Raw genomic sequence first — 23,469 nt, 5'->3', positions numbered from 1 at the left:
TGTACATCATGTGCATAAACGACCGCCATGCCCCTGTGTACATGTGGGACTGTGTGGCAATCAAGTACACACTGGCCTTACCATTCCTGTACATCATGTACGTAAACGACTGCCATTCCCCTGTGTACATGTGGGACTGTGTGGCAATCAAGTACACACTGGCCGTACCATTCCTGTACATCATGTACGTAAACGACTGCCATTCCCCTGTGTACGTGTGGGACTGTGTGGCAATCTAGTACGCACTGGCCTTACCATTCCTGTACATCATGTACGTAAACGACCGCCTTTCCCCTGTGTACGTGTGGGACTGTGTGGCAATCAAGTACGCACTGGCCTTACCATTCCTGTATATCATGTACGTAATCGACCGCCATGCCCCTGTATACGTGTGAGACTGTGTGGCAATCAAGTACACACTGGCCTTACCATTCCTGTACATCATGTACATAAATGACCGCCATGCCCCTGTGTACGTGCGGGACTGTGTGGCAATCAAGTACGCACTGGCCTTACCATTCCTGTACATCATGTACATAAACGTAACGACCGCCATTCCCCTGTGTACGTGTGGGACTGTGTGGCAATCTAGTACGCACTGGCCTAACCATTCCTGCACATCATGTACGTAAACGACCGCCATGCCCTGTGTACGTGTGGAACTGTGTGGCAATCAAGTACGCACTGGCCTTACCATTCCTGTACATCATGTACATAAACGACCGCCATTCCCCTGTGTACGTGTGGGAATGTGTGGCAATCAAGTACACACTGGCCTTACCATTCCTGTACATCATGTACGTAAACGACCGCCATGCCCCTGTGTACGTGTGGGACTGTGTGGCAATCAAGTACGCACTGGCCTTACCATTCCTGTACATCATGTACGTAAACGACCGCCATGCCCCTGTGTACGTGCGGGACTGTGTGGCAATCAAGTACACACTGGCCTTACCATTCATGTACATCATGTACGTAAACGACCACCATTCCCCTGTGTACGTGTGGGACTGTGTGGCAATCAAGTACGCACTGGCCTTCCATTCCTGTACAGCATGTACATAAACGACTGCCATTCCCCTGTGTACGTGTGGGACTGTGTGGCAATCAAGTACGCACTGGCCTTACCATTCCTGTACATCATGTACATAAACGACCGCCATTCCCCTGTGTACGTGTGGGACTGTGTGGCAATCAAGTACGCACTGGCCTTACCATTCCTGTACATCATGTACGTAAACGACCGCCATTCCCCTGTGTACGTGTGGGGCTGTGTGGCAATCAAGTACGCACTGGCCTTACCATTCCTGTACATCATGTACGTAAACGACCACCATTCCCCTGTGTACGTGTGGGACTGTGTGGCAAGCAAGTACGCACTGGCCTTACCATTCCTGTACATCATGTACATAAACGACTGCCATTCCCCTGTGTACGTGTGGGACTGTGTGGCAATCAAGTACGCACTGGCCTTACCATTCCTGTACATCATGTACATAAACGACCGCCATTCCCCTGTGTACGTGTGGGACTGTGTGGCAATCAAGTACGCACTGGCCTTACCATTCCTGTACATCATGTACGTAAACGACCGCCATTCCCCTGTGTACGTGTGGGGCTGTGTGGCAATCGAGTACGCACTGGGCTTACCATTCCTGTACATCATGTACATAAACGACTGCCATTCCCCTGTGTACGTGTGGGACTGTGTGACAATCTAATACGCACTGGCCTTACCATTCCTGTACATCATGTACGTAAACAACCGCTATTCCCCTGTGTACGTGTGGGACTGTGTGGCAATCAGGTACGCACTGGCCTTACCATTCCTGTACATCATGTACATAAACGACTGCCATTCCCCTGTGTACGTGTGGGACTGTGTGGCAATCAAGTACGCACTGGCCTTACCATTCCTGTACATCATGTACATAAACGACCGCCATGCCCCTGTGTACGTGTGGGACTGTGTGGCAATCAAGTACACACTGGCCTTACCATTCCTGTACATCATGTACGTAAACGACCGCCATGCCCCTGTGTACGTGAGGGACTGTGTGGCAATCAAGTACGCACTGGCCTTACCATTCCTGTACATCATGTACGTAAACGACTGCCATTCCCCTGTGTACGTGTGGGACTGTGTGGCAATCTAGTACGCACTGGCCTTACCATTCCTGTATATCATGTACGTAATCGACCGCCATGCCCCTGTGTACGTGTGGGACTGTGTGGCAATCAAGTACGCACTGGCCTTACCATTCCTGTACATCATGTACATAAACGACTGCCATTCCCCTGTGTACCTGTGGGACTGTGTGGCAATCAAGTACACACTGGCCTTATCATTCCTAAACATCATGTACATAAACGACCGCCATTCCCCTGTGTACGTGTGGGGCTGTGTGGCAATCGAGTACGCACTGGGCTTACCATTCCTATACATCATGTACATAAACGACTGCCATTCCTCTGTGTACGTGTGGGGCTGCGTGGCAATCGAGTACGCACTGGGCTTACCATTCCTATATACCATGTACATAAACGACTGCCATTCCTCTGTGTACGTGTGGGACTGTGTGGCAATCAAATACGCACTGGCCTTACCATTCCTGTACATCATGTACATAAACGACCGCCATTCCCCTGTGTACGTGTGGGGCTGTGTGGCAATCGAGTACGCACTGGGCTTACCATTCCTATACATCATGTACATAAACGACTGCCATTCCTCTGTGTACGTGTGGGACTGTGTGGCAATCCAGTACGCACTGGCCTTACCATTCCTGTACATCATGTACATAATCGACCGCCATTCCCTTGTGTACGTGTGAGACTGTGTGGCAATCAAGTACGCACTGGCCTTACCATTCCTGTACATCATGTAAATAAACGACTGCCATTCCCCTGTGTACGTGTGAGACTGTGTGGCAATCGAGTACACACTGGCCTTACCATTCCTGTACATCATGTAAATAAACGACCGCCATTCCCCTGTGTACGTGTGGGACTGTGTGGCAATCAGGTACGCACTGGCCTTACCATTCCTGTACATCATGTACATAAACGACTGCCATTCCCCTGTGTACGTGTGGGACTGTGTGGCAATCAAGTACGCACTGGCCTTACCATTCCTGTACATCATGTACATAAACGACCGCCATGCCCCTGTGTACGTGTGGGACTGTGTGGCAATCAAGTACACACTGGCCTTACCATTCCTGTACATCATGTACGTAAACGACCGCCATGCCCCTGTGTACGTGAGGGACTGTGTGGCAATCAAGTACGCACTGGCCTTACCATTCCTGTACATCATGTACGTAAACGACTGCCATTCCCCTGTGTACGTGTGGGACTGTGTGGCAATCTAGTACGCACTGGCCTTACCATTCCTGTATATCATGTACGTAATCGACCGCCATGCCCCTGTGTACGTGTGGGACTGTGTGGCAATCAAGTACGCACTGGCCTTACCATTCCTGTACATCATGTACATAAACGACTGCCATTCCCCTGTGTACCTGTGGGACTGTGTGGCAATCAAGTACACACTGGCCTTATCATTCCTAAACATCATGTACATAAACGACCGCCATTCCCCTGTGTACGTGTGGGGCTGTGTGGCAATCGAGTACGCACTGGGCTTACCATTCCTATACATCATGTACATAAACGACTGCCATTCCTCTGTGTACGTGTGGGGCTGCGTGGCAATCGAGTACGCACTGGGCTTACCATTCCTATATACCATGTACATAAACGACTGCCATTCCTCTGTGTACGTGTGGGACTGTGTGGCAATCTAGTACGCACTGGCCTTACCATTCCTGTACATCATGTACGTAAACGACCGCCTTTCCCCTGTGTACGTGTGGGACTGTGTGGCAATCAAGTACGCACTGGCCTTACCATTCCTGTATATCATGTACGTAATCGACCGCCATGCCCCTGTATACGTGTGAGACTGTGTGGCAATCAAGTACACACTGGCCTTACCATTCCTGTACATCATGTACATAAATGACCGCCATGCCCCTGTGTACGTGCGGGACTGTGTGGCAATCAAGTACGCACTGGCCTTACCATTCCTGTACATCATGTACATAAACGTAACGACCGCCATTCCCCTGTGTACGTGTGGGACTGTGTGGCAATCTAGTACGCACTGGCCTAACCATTCCTGCACATCATGTACGTAAACGACCGCCATGCCCTGTGTACGTGTGGAACTGTGTGGCAATCAAGTACGCACTGGCCTTACCATTCCTGTACATCATGTACATAAACGACCGCCATTCCCCTGTGTACGTGTGGGAATGTGTGGCAATCAAGTACACACTGGCCTTACCATTCCTGTACATCATGTACGTAAACGACCGCCATGCCCCTGTGTACGTGTGGGACTGTGTGGCAATCAAGTACGCACTGGCCTTACCATTCCTGTACATCATGTACGTAAACGACCGCCATGCCCCTGTGTACGTGCGGGACTGTGTGGCAATCAAGTACACACTGGCCTTACCATTCATGTACATCATGTACGTAAACGACCACCATTCCCCTGTGTACGTGTGGGACTGTGTGGCAATCAAGTACGCACTGGCCTTCCATTCCTGTACAGCATGTACATAAACGACTGCCATTCCCCTGTGTACGTGTGGGACTGTGTGGCAATCAAGTACGCACTGGCCTTACCATTCCTGTACATCATGTACATAAACGACCGCCATTCCCCTGTGTACGTGTGGGACTGTGTGGCAATCAAGTACGCACTGGCCTTACCATTCCTGTACATCATGTACGTAAACGACCGCCATTCCCCTGTGTACGTGTGGGGCTGTGTGGCAATCAAGTACGCACTGGCCTTACCATTCCTGTACATCATGTACGTAAACGACCACCATTCCCCTGTGTACGTGTGGGACTGTGTGGCAAGCAAGTACGCACTGGCCTTACCATTCCTGTACATCATGTACATAAACGACTGCCATTCCCCTGTGTACGTGTGGGACTGTGTGGCAATCAAGTACGCACTGGCCTTACCATTCCTGTACATCATGTACATAAACGACCGCCATTCCCCTGTGTACGTGTGGGACTGTGTGGCAATCAAGTACGCACTGGCCTTACCATTCCTGTACATCATGTACGTAAACGACCGCCATTCCCCTGTGTACGTGTGGGGCTGTGTGGCAATCGAGTACGCACTGGGCTTACCATTCCTGTACATCATGTACATAAACGACTGCCATTCCCCTGTGTACGTGTGGGACTGTGTGACAATCTAATACGCACTGGCCTTACCATTCCTGTACATCATGTACGTAAACAACCGCTATTCCCCTGTGTACGTGTGGGACTGTGTGGCAATCAGGTACGCACTGGCCTTACCATTCCTGTACATCATGTACATAAACGACTGCCATTCCCCTGTGTACGTGTGGGACTGTGTGGCAATCAAGTACGCACTGGCCTTACCATTCCTGTACATCATGTACATAAACGACCGCCATGCCCCTGTGTACGTGTGGGACTGTGTGGCAATCAAGTACACACTGGCCTTACCATTCCTGTACATCATGTACGTAAACGACCGCCATGCCCCTGTGTACGTGAGGGACTGTGTGGCAATCAAGTACGCACTGGCCTTACCATTCCTGTACATCATGTACGTAAACGACTGCCATTCCCCTGTGTACGTGTGGGACTGTGTGGCAATCTAGTACGCACTGGCCTTACCATTCCTGTATATCATGTACGTAATCGACCGCCATGCCCCTGTGTACGTGTGGGACTGTGTGGCAATCAAGTACGCACTGGCCTTACCATTCCTGTACATCATGTACATAAACGACTGCCATTCCCCTGTGTACCTGTGGGACTGTGTGGCAATCAAGTACACACTGGCCTTATCATTCCTAAACATCATGTACATAAACGACCGCCATTCCCCTGTGTACGTGTGGGGCTGTGTGGCAATCGAGTACGCACTGGGCTTACCATTCCTATACATCATGTACATAAACGACTGCCATTCCTCTGTGTACGTGTGGGGCTGCGTGGCAATCGAGTACGCACTGGGCTTACCATTCCTATATACCATGTACATAAACGACTGCCATTCCTCTGTGTACGTGTGGGACTGTGTGGCAATCAAATACGCACTGGCCTTACCATTCCTGTACATCATGTACATAAACGACCGCCATTCCCCTGTGTACGTGTGGGGCTGTGTGGCAATCGAGTACGCACTGGGCTTACCATTCCTATACATCATGTACATAAACGACTGCCATTCCTCTGTGTACGTGTGGGACTGTGTGGCAATCCAGTACGCACTGGCCTTACCATTCCTGTACATCATGTACATAATCGACCGCCATTCCCTTGTGTACGTGTGAGACTGTGTGGCAATCAAGTACGCACTGGCCTTACCATTCCTGTACATCATGTAAATAAACGACTGCCATTCCCCTGTGTACGTGTGAGACTGTGTGGCAATCGAGTACACACTGGCCTTACCATTCCTGTACATCATGTAAATAAACGACCGCCATTCCCCTGTGTACGTGTGGGACTGTGTGGCAATCAGGTACGCACTGGCCTTACCATTCCTGTACATCATGTACATAAACGACTGCCATTCCCCTGTGTACGTGTGGGACTGTGTGGCAATCAAGTACGCACTGGCCTTACCATTCCTGTACATCATGTACATAAACGACCGCCATGCCCCTGTGTACGTGTGGGACTGTGTGGCAATCAAGTACACACTGGCCTTACCATTCCTGTACATCATGTACGTAAACGACCGCCATGCCCCTGTGTACGTGAGGGACTGTGTGGCAATCAAGTACGCACTGGCCTTACCATTCCTGTACATCATGTACGTAAACGACTGCCATTCCCCTGTGTACGTGTGGGACTGTGTGGCAATCTAGTACGCACTGGCCTTACCATTCCTGTACATCATGTACATAAACGACTGCCATTCCCCTGTGTACCTGTGGGACTGTGTGGCAATCAAGTACACACTGGCCTTATCATTCCTAAACATCATGTACATAAACGACCGCCATTCCCCTGTGTACGTGTGGGGCTGTGTGGCAATCGAGTACGCACTGGGCTTACCATTCCTATACATCATGTACATAAACGACTGCCATTCCTCTGTGTACGTGTGGGGCTGCGTGGCAATCGAGTACGCACTGGGCTTACCATTCCTATATACCATGTACATAAACGACTGCCATTCCTCTGTGTACGTGTGGGACTGTGTGGCAATCAAATACGCACTGGCCTTACCATTCCTGTACATCATGTACATAAACGACCGCCATTCCCCTGTGTACGTGTGGGGCTGTGTGGCAATCGAGTACGCACTGGGCTTACCATTCCTATACATCATGTACATAAACGACTGCCATTCCTCTGTGTACGTGTGGGACTGTGTGGCAATCCAGTACGCACTGGCCTTACCATTCCTGTACATCATGTACATAATCGACCGCCATTCCCTTGTGTACGTGTGAGACTGTGTGGCAATCAAGTACGCACTGGCCTTACCATTCCTGTACATCATGTAAATAAACGACTGCCATTCCCCTGTGTACGTGTGAGACTGTGTGGCAATCGAGTACACACTGGCCTTACCATTCCTGTACATCATGTAAATAAACGACCGCCATTCCCCTGTGTACATGTGGGACTATGTGGCAATCAAGTACGCAGATGACAATTAACTGTACAGTTCTTGTGAGCTTATAATTACAAATTATCGGAAACAAAATCGATCTCTTGACAATAATTGCAATGATGTGGTTCACTTTACAAACTAGTGTATGATATTGTCTTAAAATGAACTCAATGAACAATCAAATGTACAATGACCCAGACGGAGACGTCTTAGTTTACGACCTTATTTGGAAAGAAGATGACTATGGTATCAGTTTGTCAGAAGATGGCAAGTTACTGTGGCAACTGTTAAAAGCGAATCATGTAGTTATACCCGTGAGGGCGACTGACAGGTGCGGTGCTACAGAGGCCGCCACTATTGATGTGACAGTTATAGAGTGCCCTTGTCAAAACGGCGGGAAATGCAAAGAAGACAAAGAATATAAAGAAACTGATGTCGTCTGTATCTGTCCAGATGATTTCAAAGGTGATCATTGTGAAAGTATACCACCGTACGATCTATCTGGTGACGTCTGCACACCGAATCCTTGTCATCATGGCTCGTGTTCTGTGTCAATTGATTCCATCTTCTTCTGTATGTGGTATTGCAACCTTCATGGAGAGCGGACACGGATAAAATAGTGCTGCGGAAAGTGTCCTAAATCCGACCAAACAGGACTTTAATTACTATTTATCGACTATATTGAGAATTATAGACGCACAGTCTCAACAAATTATATATTTTATGATTTATTTTGCTCTATTTTACTGGTTTTCCTAATTTTAAAACCATGACTACCAACGAGGCCAGTAGTAGACGAACCCGCAGTAGCCAACCGGACCAGCCACCTGTAGACAATGAGGTAAACATGCATACATTGCATGAATTGTTAACCAAATTGGACACTGATATGAACTCCCGGTTTGACGCGCTAGCGTCTCAAATGAGCAAGGTGAATGCAGACATTAAAGGCATTCGAACTGATATGGCGGACTTGGAGACAGGGGTGAAGCATATGGACAAAGATATTCTTGAAATTAAGGAGGAAAATTTAAGCTTAATGGTTGATTGGAGTTGTATTACTGATCTTGATTCTTCTGACCATGCATATAATGTTTTCATCCATAAATTCACAGAGGTCTACAATGTACATTTTCCCATCTCTAAACATTCCAACAACAATTCCCGGCGTCGTTGTATTCCTCAAAAGCCTTGGATTACTTCGGCGATCCTAAAATCAATAACTCGAAAAGATAAATTTTACAAAAAGTAACCCTACTGAATCCAACAAAACATCTTATGTTAATTATTGTAATAAACTTACTTCTTTAATCAGGATTTCTAAACAGCAGTACTATGCTGAAAAGCTTGAGGAAACAAAATTTAATTCAAAACAGACTTGGAATGTTCTCAATAACATTATGGGTAGACAAAACAATAAACACATATCATCATTTTTTAAAATAAATGATATACATATATCTGATTCTCAAATTATTGCTGATAACTTTAATAAATACTTTGTCAACATTGGTCCTGAATACCTGCGTAAAATTCCTCAATCTGATATTATTTTTAATTATTTTATAAATAACATAAAATCACCCGTTAACTCTCTGTTTGTTTTACCAACTGATAAAGATGAAGTACTCACAATATTCAGAAATCTGAAATCTGGTGCTAGCAGCGGTTTCGATGACATTAAACCAGATATTATTAAATCTGTTGGGGAATTAATAGCATCTCCACTTGTTCATATTTTTAATTTATCACTAGCTACCGGTATTGTCCCGGAGAAGCTGAAAATTGCCAAGATAATTCCCGTCTTTAAACATGGTGAGACTGATAAATTTAGCAATTATAGGCCCATCTCGGTACTGCCCGTTTTCTCCAAAGTTTTAGAACGCATAATTCATAAAAGACTCTATAATTATTTTTCTCGATTTAATTTATTGCATGAGAACCAATTTGGTTTCCGCCCAAACATGTCTACTGAAATGGCTGTTCTACAAGCATATGATAAAATAATCTCTGAATTAGATAAGAAAAAGCATGTTCTTGGGATATTTCTGGACCTTTCAAAGGCCTTTGACACCGTTAATCACGACATTCTCCTGTCTAAACTACAGCATTATGGTATACGTGGTGGCCTTTGATTGGTTCAGAAGTTACCTGGCGGATAGAAAGCAATATATCTCTTTTAATTATCATAGTTCTTCTTTTTTAAACATTTGTTGTGGTGTTCCAAAGGGCTCAATTTTAGGCCCGCTACTCTTTATTATTTACATTAATGATTTAGCAAACATCTGTAAACACTCCAATCTTATTTTATATGCAGATGACACTAACCTTTTAATTTCAGATAATGTTTTAAACCGTCTAGTTGATAATGTTAATTCCGATCTCTCGACTATCTCGAGTTGGTTTAAAGCAAATAAGTTATCGCTTAATGCTAATAAAACTAATTATATGATTTTTAAGAACAGATATAGTAACCGTGTTTACAATGACCTTAACATTTTCATTGATAATAATAACATCTCTCGTGTAACTAGTTGTAAATTTCTTGGTGTAATAATGGACGAATGCTTAACCTGGAATCAACATACAATCCATATTGCAAACTTAGTTTCAAAATATTCTGGTATTCTTTTTAGGCTAAAACCAATTTTACATGTCAATGTTCTATCATCCTTATACAAAACTCTAGTCCTTCCTCATATTCAATACTGCAGCTTGATTTGGGCTGACCACAATAACTGTCGCCTTGAAACTGTTTATCGCAAACAAAAGCGCATAATGCGTTTATGCACAAATTCTCAATTCCTTGAGCATTCATCACCATTATTTGCTAGTCTTAACAACTTAACTGTGTATGATATTCATAAGTTATCAAAAGGTGTTTTCATGTACAAATTTAAGAATAATTTATTACCAGCTAACTTTTCTAATTATTTTGTTAGAGTAAACTCAGTTCATAATTATGGCATCAGGTCCTTTGATACTTATCGTCCTTATAATTTTGTTACCGATATGGGTAGAAACACTATCAGAGGACATGGTCCAATTTTATGAAACAGTATTGATGCTTCTATTCGTAATTCATCATCTGTCAAAGTATTTAAAAAGTTGTATAAAAATAATTTGCTCTTAACTTATCAATGAGTGTTACAAATATGTTTACATTTACATTGTTCTTTGCTCTTTTTTGGTCATCCTTCCATTTTTGCATATATTCATTACACTTATATTATTATATTGGAAAATAAAAACTGAAACTGAAACTGAAACTGTAGATGCGACGCTGGTTATACAGGCATACTGTGTGAGCAGTCTGTCACTCCGTGTGATCCTAACCCGTGCTTTGATCGTGTCGTCTGCTCCGAAACAATAACCGACGGATCTCTTAGCTTCAGGTGTGGACCTTGTTCTCCTGGATATTATGGTGATGGCGTATCATGCGTTGAAGTAAATCGCTGCTCTGTGAGATGTCCAAAGAACATGCGGTGCACTGGGGGAAATAAATGTATATGCGAAGAAGGTTGGACACGGGAAAATTCTGTGATAAAGTGACTTGTCGTTTAAACTGCCAAAACGGAGGTTATTGCTCGGACCCTGATACGTGTGTATGTCCTGCTGGGTATTCAGGACCTACTTGCTCACAAGCACTCTGTCAAACAAATTGTATGAATGGTGGTGTTTGTGCCAATCCTTCGCAATGTCTTTGCTCACGTGGATATCATGGAAGATATTGTGAGACAGGTGTATGTGATGAGACGTGCTTGAACGGTGGAAGATGTGTACGTAAGAATACGTGTTCATGCCCACATGGGCTCATTGGTAGACGATGCGAAATTCCCCTCTGTGAACCGCGGTGTCTTAATGGTGGACGCTGTGTAGCCCCTGATTTGTGCTCATGTGCTTCTGGCTGGCGAGGCAGACATTGTCAGAAAGCCGTTTGCAGTAATGGATGTCGTAACAATGGTGTATGTATCAAACCAGATGTGTCGCATGCCCTCAAGGCTACAGTGGGACTTCTTGCCAAAAACCCATTTGCGAACGTCCATGTTTGTATGGCGGACGGTGTGTTGAACCAGACAAGTGCGCATGTCGACATGGACGCACTGGCGCTTACTGTGAGAGCCGATCAACTCGCCAAAGCCAGAGCTACAGACGGCAATACCGGTAATAAAAGAACGAGAGATATTTAGAGGTGATAGTATTTGACTCGAAGACTTGGTCTCTTGACTTGTGATGTACATTTAGGCATGCGCAGCAATACGTAACTAGTAGCACCTTGAACTTGAAGAAAAGGCCTTATATGGATATAAATATTATAATGAATAATGACATTTATATTTGTACATACGTCATATATAATGATCTTGTATATACAAATTAAAGTCGTCCAGTTTAAATTCTTTCTAACAGACCATTGTAAAAAGTTTTAAATGTACAGGGCGCAATGTGGGAATTAGATTAATACGTTTACGTATAGTCTGTACAGCCTGCCTACTCTACTGAAACCACCGGATTAAAAATACTTCTTTGGTTGATTACCTTGATTACGTAATGCTAACTTTTTCAAGTAGACGATTTCTCTACAAAATTGTATAATTATGATTAGTGTTATACTATTTAAATTATGTACTGATCATTCATGCAAAGCAATTGTAAAAAATAAATGTATATAATTATTAAGAAAAAAAAAGGAACAATGTTAAAATATGCAAATTAATCACTTGCAAAGTTGATTAAAAGCTTGGTTGGTGTAGACATAATTTAAATTTGAGAAGCTTCTCTATTTTTCTTCGGAAAATTTACTTTTTAAATTCTAACAATGTTGTATGTATCGGCCTGTATGCCTAAATGTTAGTGTTATTTCTTTTGTCGAGAAACAACTAGGCCTATATTTGGAAAATCACAAGAAGGGCAGTGCATAGGAGGATTTGAATTGATGTCTGTACTTGAATTTAAACAGGATGTTTGTGTTCTCTTGGTAAAACGCAATCTACAAAATGTATCATGTGCGTCACAAAGAAGATACTGTTATTCCATCCATAATCAGTACAGGTTACCTACATCTTTAATAAGTCGTTTGTAATACACAGTTCATAGTTGCTATATTATTATTCATAGAGAGCACTCCCGGATCACTTCATTATTTCTTATAGTATATTTTGAAACAATTTTAAATAATACAATGTTTAACCAGGTTTTATATTTGTTTCTATATATTTGGTATTAATGAAAATAATGTATTTGTTATGTATATTGGAAAAAATATATAAAACAAATATATTATATTATAATATATTTACTAATATGATTTTAATTATTTGTATATAATTTGACACACGCACATATAAAGACGCAGACAACTGATGGGTAAACTTTTACTTTGATTAGAAGGATTAAATATTGGATTTGATATAATAATTCTAATTTTTGTTAATTATAATCACAGACAAAATGAGATTTTAGGCTATATTAATCCGTAAGCATCCATTAATCTACAAGCACATTTGTCATAAATGTAGGCCATACAACATTGAAATGTCGGTCCTTGACTCGCTACGGATTACCGTAGGTTAGAGCCTGTTTACACGTATGGGCGTAAGCCATGCCATAAGCATTGCGTAGCATACGCCTTGCGTGTGAACTAGGCATTTACTACGCCACGGCCGTGGCGTTAGATAACGAGCCTAACGCTGTGTCGTTTGTTCCACAGTCCATTCAGAGCACACCGGAACACTTTATTCAATTTTTCAATAGTACAATTTTTAATAACCAGATTTTATATATTTTTTTAAAATTTTGTAATGACCAATTGATGATATATTTAATATGTATATTGGACAAAATAAAAAAAGATATATATTTGACATACTATATATTATTTGATATAACTTAACGTACGCACATACAAAGACGCAGACAACTAACGGGTAAACTTTACTTTGATTAGAAGAAATAAATGTTTATTTGATTTGATATAATAATTCTAATATTTGCTAAGTCTACTCTGAGACCCGTAAGGTCCGTATTAATGACTGGACTATCTCTGGATTTAGTTTGGACAATCTTTAGTCCTGGACTAAACCAGTATTAAAATCGGCAAAAGATGTCATGAATACGGGCCAATGAGATTGTGGCCTACACTACGCAGTCATTCACAGTAAGCATTAACCTCAACAACAGTCACTGATCGTTTTATATTTTAGTACATATAGATATAGATATCACATAATTACCAGTCCATAAATCAAATTTAGTCCAAAATATCATAACCAGCAACTACAATTGAAAAACATTCCTGTAAACAAGAAAAACAATTTACAAATATATTAATAAACAACTTCATTTAACAGGTCTGCCTCATTAGCCCTTAATTTCAAAACTGAACTTGTCATGTCACACAACAAAGCGGCAAGTACGCCACCAATATTTTGGAACGTAAGTGATAACAGTTATCAGACATTCAAACACTCTCCGTTTATTTAAGTGTTGATATACTATTTGTTAGCAAAGTGTATTTAGAAGTGATAGTGAGTTGAAAATTACAGTAGGCCTGTAAAGATGGCCTATGATTGTGTAAATGCTATTTTAGGAAACAAATGCAAACTTTATGTCTGTTCTGTTATACTAGTAGGCCTACTTTAACTAAAATCATTGGTAATGTTTGTCTTGCTAGTACTTAAAGATGTATTGTCCCCCAATAACATGAAAAATAAAGATTAATTAAATGAGACTTTGAATAGATTATTTTGTAAAAAATAATATTTTCACTTAAAAAATAACATAATACAGTAAATGATTAAATTCAACCAAAAATCCATTGGCTGGCAGCCAATTTGACCATTTTTGCTTAAATACTTTTTTTTAGATCAAATTTATCGAAAAGTGGATAACTATCATGTGACATTAAATGGCATATTCAACAACAAAAAAGTTAAAAATTATTTTTCAGGGGGGACAATAGATCTTTAAACGAAATTTCCTAGATTTAATTAATTTTGTATGCCTACTAACTATATGGCCGCAATAAAGTGTATTTTGATTGTATGAGCATTAAGTGATGGACTGATTTCGCGAGAGCGTAAAACCCATCCTCTAAAAAGTTGGTACAATTCAGATGGAATCAATAGTTACAATCGTCGCATTGAATACCGCGTTGATTCGATCTGACACACTGTTAGTACAAGAATCGAATGGATCCTTAGAGCCTGGGGTTATATGCTATATCACCACTCAGTGCGAGAATCAAAAGCGAAACAAATGCAAGATCAGTATATGCTAGTATGGTTTATTTTAAACTTCGGAGTGACGAACGAATAAAGAATCTATGTATAGGCTGGCAAGTCTTGGGAAGCGTGTTATTATTTGTGTTGACTCCACAGTATCGGTTGACTTGATGAGTATTCTGCCTTCCCCCTTTTACAAATTACAGATATTAATAAAACTACTACGGCAGTTCTTTGATGTCCCATGTTCGCTGTATTTGACCTGTACAATACAGACAAATAAATAAATATAAACGGTAACAGCTTGAAACAAAACAAAGAGATAAAACTCAACTGTAATTTAAAAGACAATGGAGATCACGATTAAATCAAAACAACTGTACAGTTCTTGTAAGCTTATAACTACAAATTACCGATCTCTCGACAATAATTGTAATGAGGTGGTTCACTTTACAAACTAGTGTATATGATATTGTCTTAAAATGAACTCAAGAACCTGAACGTGAACCTGATTCAAGTTGTCATATTTTACTACAAGATGCACACCAGGAACAATGTTAAAATATGGAAATGAATTACTTGCGAACTTGATTAAGCTTGGTTGGTGTAGACATAATTACATTTAAGGAGCTTCTCTATTTTGCTTCGGAAAATTTACTTTTTAAACTCTTAGTTGTATGTATCAGCCTGTAGGCCTAATTGTTAGTGTTATTTCTTTTGTCGAGATACTACTAGGCCTATATTTGGAACAGAAGGGCAGGGCGTAGGATTTGAATTGATGTCTGTACTTGAATTTAAACAGGATGCATGTACGTGTTGTCTTGGTAAAACGCAATCTGCAAAATGTATCAGCTGCTTCACAAAGATGATAACGTTATTCCATCCATAATCCGTACAGGTTACCTACATCTTTAATAAGTCGTTTGTTATACACAGTTCATTGTTGCTATATTATTATTCATGGAGAGCACTCCCGGATCACTTCATTATTTCTTATAGTATATTTTGAAACAGTTTTGAATAATACAATGTTTAACCAGGTTTTATATTTTTTCTATATATTTGGTATTAATGAAAATAATGTATTTGTTATGTATATTGGAAAAAATATATAAAAAGAAATATGATTTACAATATGATTTTAATTATTTGTATATAATTTGACACACGCACATACAAAGACGCAGACAACTGATTGGTAAACTTTTACTTTGATTAGAAGAATTAAATAATGGATTTGATATAATAATTCAAATTTTTGTTAATTATAATCACAGACAAAATGAGATTTTAGGCTATAGTAATCATTCATAATACCGTAAGCATTAATCTACGCATTGCGTAGCCTACGCCTTGCGTGTGAAGCCACTTACTACGCCACGGCCGTGGCGTTAGATAACTAGCCTAACGCTATGTCGTTTGTTCCCACAGTCCATTGTTGCTTGATAATTTATTCATTCAAAGCACATCGGAACCCATTTTTTAAATAGTATATTTCTAAACAATTTTTTAAAAACTAGATTATATATATTTTTATTTTTGTAATGAACAATTGATGATATATTTAATATTTAGGCCTATACAGTATCCAGTATAGGCCTACTTTATACTGGATAAAATATCAAAAAAAGAAATATATTTGACATATTATTAATTTTGATATAATTTAACGTACGATCACGCACATACAGAGACGCAGACAACTAAACTTTAAATAAATGTTTATTTGATTTGATATAATAATTCTAATATTTGCTAAGTCTACTCTGAGACCCATAAGGTCCGTATTAATGACTGGACTATCTCTGGATTTAGTCTGGACAATATTAAAATCGGCAAAAGATAATCATGAATACGGGCCAATGAGATTGTAGTATGCATTATGCAGTCATTCACAGTAAGAACCTAAAACAACAGTCACTGATCGTTTTATATTTTAGTACATAGATATAGATATCACATACCAGTCAATAAATCAAATTTAGTCCAAAATATCATAACCAGCAACTACAATTGAAAAACATTCCTGTAAACAAGAAAAACAATTTACAAATATATTAATAAACAACTTCATTTAACAGGTCTGCCTCATTATTTAAGCCCTTAATTTCAAAACTGAACTTGTCATGTCACACAACAAAGCGGCAAGTACGCCACCAATATTTTGGAACGTAAGTGATAACAGTTATCAGACATTCAAACACTCTCCGTTTATTTAAGTGTTGATATACTATTTGTTAGCAAAGTGTATTTAGAAGTGATAGTGAGTTGAAAATTACAGTAGACCTGTAAAGATGGTCTATGATTGTGTAAATGCTATTTTAGGAAACAAATGCACACTTTATGTCTGTTCTGTTATACTAGTAGTCCTACTTTAACTAAAATCATTGGTAATGTTTGTCTTGCTAGTACTTAAAGATGTATTGTCCCCCAATAACATGAAAAATAAAGATTAATTAAATGAGACTTTGAATAGATTATTTTGTAAAAAATAATATTTTCACTTAAAAAATAACATAATACAGTAAATGGTTAAATTCAACCAAAAATCCATTGGCTGGCAGCCAATTTGACCATTTTTGCTTAAATACTTTTTTTTAGATCAAATTTATCGAAAAGTGGATAACTATCATGTGACATTAAATGGCATATTCAACAACAAAAAAGTTAAAAATTATTTTTCAGGGGGGACAATAGATCTTTAAACGAAATTTCCTAGATTTAATTAATTTTGTATGCCTACTAACTATATGGCCGCAATAAAGTGTATTTTGATTGTATGAGCATTAAGTGATGGACTGATTTCGCGAGAGCGTAAAACCCATCCTCTAAAAAGTTGGTACAATTCAGATGGAATCAATAGTTGCAATCGTCGCATTGAATACCGCGTTGATTCGATCTGACACACTTAGTACAAGAATCGAATGGATCCTTAGAGCCTGGGGTTATATGCTATATCACCACTCAGTGCGAGAATCAAAAGCGAAACAAATGCAAGATCAGTATATGCTAGTATGGTTTATTTTAAACTTCGGAGTGACGAACGAATAAAGAATCTATGTATAGGCTGGCAAGTCTTGGGAAGCGTGTTATTATTTGTGTTGATTCCACAGTATCGGTTGTCTTGAACAAGTATTCTGCCTTCCCCCTTTTACAAATTACAGATATTAATAGAACTACTACGGCAGTCCTTTGATGTCCCATGTTCGCTGTATTTGACCTATACAATACAGACAAATAAATAAATATAAACGGTACAGCTAGCTTGAAAAAAAAACAAAGAGATAAAACTCAACTGTAATTTAAAATACAATGGAGATCACGGTTAAATCAAACAACTGTACAGTTCTTGTAAGCTTATAACTACAAATTACCGATCTCTCGACAATAATTGTAATGAGGTGGTTCACTTTACAAACTAGTGTATATGATATTGTCTTAAAATGAACTCAAGAACCTGAACGTGAACCTGATTCAAGTTGTCATATTTTACTACAAGATGCACACCAGGAACAATGTTAAAATATGGAAATGAATTACTTGCGAACTTGATTAAGCTTGGTTGGTGTAGACATAATTTACATTTAAGGAGCTTCTCTAATTTGTTTCGGAAAATTTACTTTTTAAATTCTTAAAATGTTGTATGTATCGGCCTGTAGGCCTAATTGTTAGTGTTATTTCTTTTGTCGAGAAATTACTAGGCCTACATTTGGAAAATCACAAGAAGGGCATTGCAAGGCGTAGGATTTGAATTGATGAATTTAAACAGGATGCATGTACGTGTTGTCTTGGTAAAACGCAATCTGCAAAATGTATCAGCTGCTTCACAAAGAAGATAACGTTATTCCATCCATAATCCGTACAGGTTACCTACATCTTTAATAAGTCGTTTGTTATACACAGTTCATTGTTGCTATATTATTATTCATGGAGAGCACTCCCGGATCACTTCATTATTTACACAGTTCATTGTTGCTATATTATTATTCATAGAGAGCACTCCCGGATCACTTCATTATTTACACAGTTCATTGTTGCTATATTATTATTCATAGAGAGCACTCCCGGATCACTTCATTATTTCTTATAGTATATTTTGAAACAGTTTTGAATAATACAATGTTTAACCAGGTTTTATATTTTTTCTATATATTTGGTATTAATGAAAATAATGTATTTGTTATGTATATTGGAAAAAATATATAAAAAGAAATATGATTTACAATATGATTTTAATTATTTGTATATAATTTGACACACGCACATACAAAGACGCAGACAACTGATTGGTAAACTTTTACTTTGATTAGAAGAATTAAATAATGGATTTGATATAATAATTCTAATTTTTGTTAATTATAATCACAGACAAAATGAGATTTTAGGCTATAGTAATCATTCATAATACCGTAAGCATTAATCTACGCATTGCGTAGCCTACGCCTTGCGTATGAAGGCACTTACTACGCCACGGCCGTGGCGTTAGATAACTAGCCTAACGCTATGTCGTTTGTTCCACAGTCCATTGTTGCTTGATAATTTATTCATTCAAAGCACATCGGAACCCATTTTTTAAATAGTATATTTCTAAACAGTTTTATATAATACAATTTTTAAAAACCAGATTATATATATTTTTATTTTTGTAATGAACAATTGATGATATTATGTAGGCCTATACAGTATCCAGTATAGGCCTACTTTATACTGGATAAAATATCAAAAAAAGAAATATATTTGACATATTATTAATTTTGATATAATTTAACGTACGATCACGCACATACAGAGACGCAGACAACAAAACTTTAAATAAATGTTTATTTGATTTGATATAATAATTTTAATATTTGCTAAGTCTATTCTGAGACCCGTAAGGTCCGTATTAATGACTGGACTATCTCTGGATTTAGTCTGGACAATATTAAAATCGGCAAAAGATAATCATGAATACGGGCCAATGAGATTGTAGTATGCATTATGAAGTCATTCACAGTAAGAACCTAAAACAACAGTCACTGATCGTTTTATATTTTAGTACATAGATATAGATATCACATACCAGTCAATAAATCAAATTTAGTCCAAAATATCATAACCAGCAACTACAATTGAAAAACATTCCTGTAAACAAGAAAAACAATTTACAAATATATTAATAGACAACTTCATTTAACATGCCTCATTATTTAAGCCTTTAATTTCAAAACTGAACTTGTCATGTCACACAACAAAGCGGCAAGTACGCCACCACTATTTTGGAACGTAAGTGATAACAGTTATCAGACATTCAAACACTCTCCGTTTATTTAAGTGTTGATATACTATTTGTTAGCAAAGTGTATTTAGAAGTGATAGTGAGTTGAACATTACAGTAGGCCTGTAAAGATGGTCTATGATTGTGTAAATGCTATTTTAGGAAACAAATGCAAACTTTATGTCTGTTCTGTTATACTAGTAGGCCTACTTTAACTAAAATCATTGGTAATTTTTGTCTTGCTAAAAGATGTATTGTCCCCCAATAACATGAACAAGCACGAATGTGCAATACTCGGGGTACAGCGAAAGAAGCTGTAATGACGTCATAAGACCGGATGCAACGTCACATACACATCAATAACCGCGCTACCAAATACGGCTATATGGTACCATCTTCGAGACGTGATATGGCCGGCTGCATCCGGTTTGAAATTAAAACATCCGGCTCTATAGATTTGAGGACATGTCCTTGTAGTATATTCATGCTAAATCTGAGCTCAATACTACAACGAATAAGGGAGGAGTAGTACTTTATAAATCGCACTTTTTACTCAATAGTGTCCAGATGGAGGAAGAAGAGGAGAAAATGAGTAAGTCCTAGACTCGGGTACCCCGAGTTTTTTAATCCATTTAATTTACAAATAAATATGGTAATAAGCACAAAGCAAAATAAACATCTGTAAAAGTGATAATTACCGATTACACAAAATAAATATTTAAAAAAATAATAAAAATAAGATATACTGTGTATAATTATCATATTGCGTATACAGTACTTTTCACCATAAAGTTTAAAAAAAAAGGTTTCGCCCGGGCTCGAACCAGGTACCTTCTGCGTGTTAAGCAAACGTGATAACCACTACCCCAAGAAGCCGCATATAACTACATAACGCTGTGGTGTGTGTCACACATTGTGGATTCTTAATTAAACAAATTAATTAACAAAAAAGCACGAATGTGCGATACTCGGGGTACAGCAAATGAAGCTGTAATGACGTCATAAGACGGGATGTGACGTCACATACACATCAATAATCTACCAAATACGGCTATATGGTACCATCTTCGAGACATCATATGGCTGCATCCGGTTTGAAATTTAAAAATCCGGCTCTATAGATTTGAGGACGTGTCCCTGTAGTATATTCATCCCAGCTCAATACTACAATTAATAAGGGAGGAGTAGTACTTTAAAAATCGCACTTTTTACTCAATAGTGTCCAGATGGAGGAAGAAGAGGAGAAAATGAGTAAGTCCTAGACTCGGGTACCCCGAGTAAAAATAAAAATTAATTAAATCAGAATTTGAATAGGTTATTTTGTAGTTTTAATAAAGTTAGGCCTAATCACTTCCGTAGAAAAATATTTAGTAGGCGGCCTACTAACTATATGGCAGTAATAAAGTGTAATTTGATTGTATGAGCATTAAGTGATGGATTACTCAAACTGTCGCTTGTCATTGGTCAAAATTAGCATGGCAAATAATAAAACGACAACAACGAAAGAAATGTGCTCACCCCACAACTAACGTGTACTAATAACTTTATTGAACATACGCCTTTAAATCGGCGGCACACGTTCTTCTGGACGGTGCGTTCTTACATACATTACATACATTAAGTTAGCCAGAAGGCTTAATAAAAGTATAAAGAGAAAATAAAAGAAAAAACATTTAAATGAAAGGAAACGAATTGTACAAAAAGAAACTAAAGAGCAAAAAGTACAATACTTAACTTTGATGGAGTGTTATTATTTATTATTAGTATTATTATCAATGTTATTAATATGTTATTTTTAAAGAAAATATTATTAGACCTATTATTAAAAATGTCATTTAATTTAAATATTATATTGTTTATTATTATTTAATTATTTATGTTCTTGTTAATACTGTATATCATTTAAATTATGTTATGAGTTATGATCTTTATTTGTTATTTAGTTAAAGTGGTATTATTTTTATTATTATTTCGATTTTCCTAATTTTAATATTTAATCTTATTTTTAGTGTTTTATTAACCATTTTACCTCAAATTATAATCCTGATTTAATTGTGTTTTTAAAGTTTTGTAAATATAAATTTAAAGTCTCCATGCAGCAGTTAAGTGTTGTTTACAATGATGATACAAAATACAGATATAAATAAAAGGCCTAAAATGAACAGAAATTACATTTGCAAAATTAACAAATTACATTATAAAGTTAAACATAAGAAATAAATGAATTACAAGGCATTTTAAAATCAACTGATACAGTAAAAAAAAAAAAAACAACAACAGAAATTTACACTATGCAAGTCTTACTCTGCAATACAGAACGGAAATCGGTACAATCTCTAGGGCTGGTATTCATGAAAGGGGACTATCTTTAGTCCTGGACTATCCTTAGTCCTGGACTATCTAGTCCAGGACTAAGGATAATCCTGGACTATCCTTGATATCGTATTCATGAAACCTGGACTAACTAGTCCTGGATTAAGCCATGGAAAATTACAGCAGCTAGGTGGTCCATGATGTTTCCTTCTAAACTTGTTCTAAACACGCTAGCATTGCATTCGCGTACTACGCGTCCAGGGTATAATTTACCCTGCACAAGTTCAACTAGAGGTCAGATTATAGGTTCTGCACACAGTACGTGTACACGTGTGACAGATGCCTGATGAATAAATAGTAACATAAAACAACCAATTTTGCCATTAAACCAGAAGCATAAATGAAATCATTGGAAAACAAAGTAAGTCTTGAATGTTTAAAGAAGACTCTTGTGTAATTTTATTTGAATTTCATGTAAAGAAATTGAATTTTAAGGCGAACTTCAGGCCTAGCATATGCCTAGCTAGCTAGCCTAGCTAGTAGGCCTACCTTGTTGGCCTAGCCTACCTCTCTCTAGGCCTACCTAGACTAGCCTAGGCGCAACTACTATCTAGGCCTAGTATTCCTACCCACTATTCTACCTATAGTCCTAGGCCTACACTAATTTCACTAAAAATATGGCCTATTACCTAGGCCTAGGCTAGTTCCAGTAGTAACTACTGTCTACTCTTTTCTTTAGATCTAGACTAGCCTAGGCCCTAGCTAACTACTAGGCCTATATTATATATAGGAGGATTATAGGCAGACTCCTTCTACTACTGCTACTACTAGTAGTAGTGCTACTATCCAAAGGGCTAGTACTAGGCCTAGTAGTACTACTAATTTTGTCCTTTTTTATATTTTGTTTAAAAAAATGGATGTATCATTTGTTATTAATTGATCTGTTACAGTAGGTTGATTCATAATAATAATAATAT

General features: G+C 38.8%; 2 protein-coding genes and 1 long non-coding RNA gene across 3 annotated transcripts in view; all 3 read left to right on the top strand.

Annotated features, from left to right (window-relative positions):
* LOC144835154 (uncharacterized) overlaps positions 1–23,469 on the top strand; it is a 246,822-nt gene that overhangs the window by 55,577 nt on the left and 167,776 nt on the right. The gene's annotated exons all lie outside the window — the stretch shown is intronic.
* LOC144835181 (uncharacterized) overlaps positions 11,232–23,469 on the top strand; it is a 229,194-nt gene continuing 216,956 nt past the window's right edge. The window contains exon 1 of the mRNA XM_078690240.1: positions 11,232–12,131. Coding sequence (XP_078546366.1) covers positions 11,365–11,889 — 525 coding nt within the window. The 5' untranslated portion in view covers positions 11,232–11,364 and the 3' untranslated portion in view covers positions 11,890–12,131. The remainder of the gene's footprint in view (positions 12,132–23,469) is intronic.
* On the top strand, positions 20,609–21,463 carry LOC144835030 (uncharacterized). The gene is made up of 2 exons (XR_013611041.1): positions 20,609–20,797; positions 21,368–21,463. It is a non-coding gene; the product is annotated as an uncharacterized LOC144835030 (long non-coding RNA).

The sequence above is a fragment of the Antedon bifida genome, chromosome 2 (genome assembly GCF_963402885.1).
Source record: "Antedon bifida chromosome 2, ecAntBifi1.1, whole genome shotgun sequence".
Lineage (NCBI taxonomy): Eukaryota > Metazoa > Echinodermata > Crinoidea > Comatulida > Antedonidae > Antedon > Antedon bifida.
Note: the sequence above shows the minus strand (reverse complement) of the source record. Positions and strands in the feature narration are given on the sequence as shown.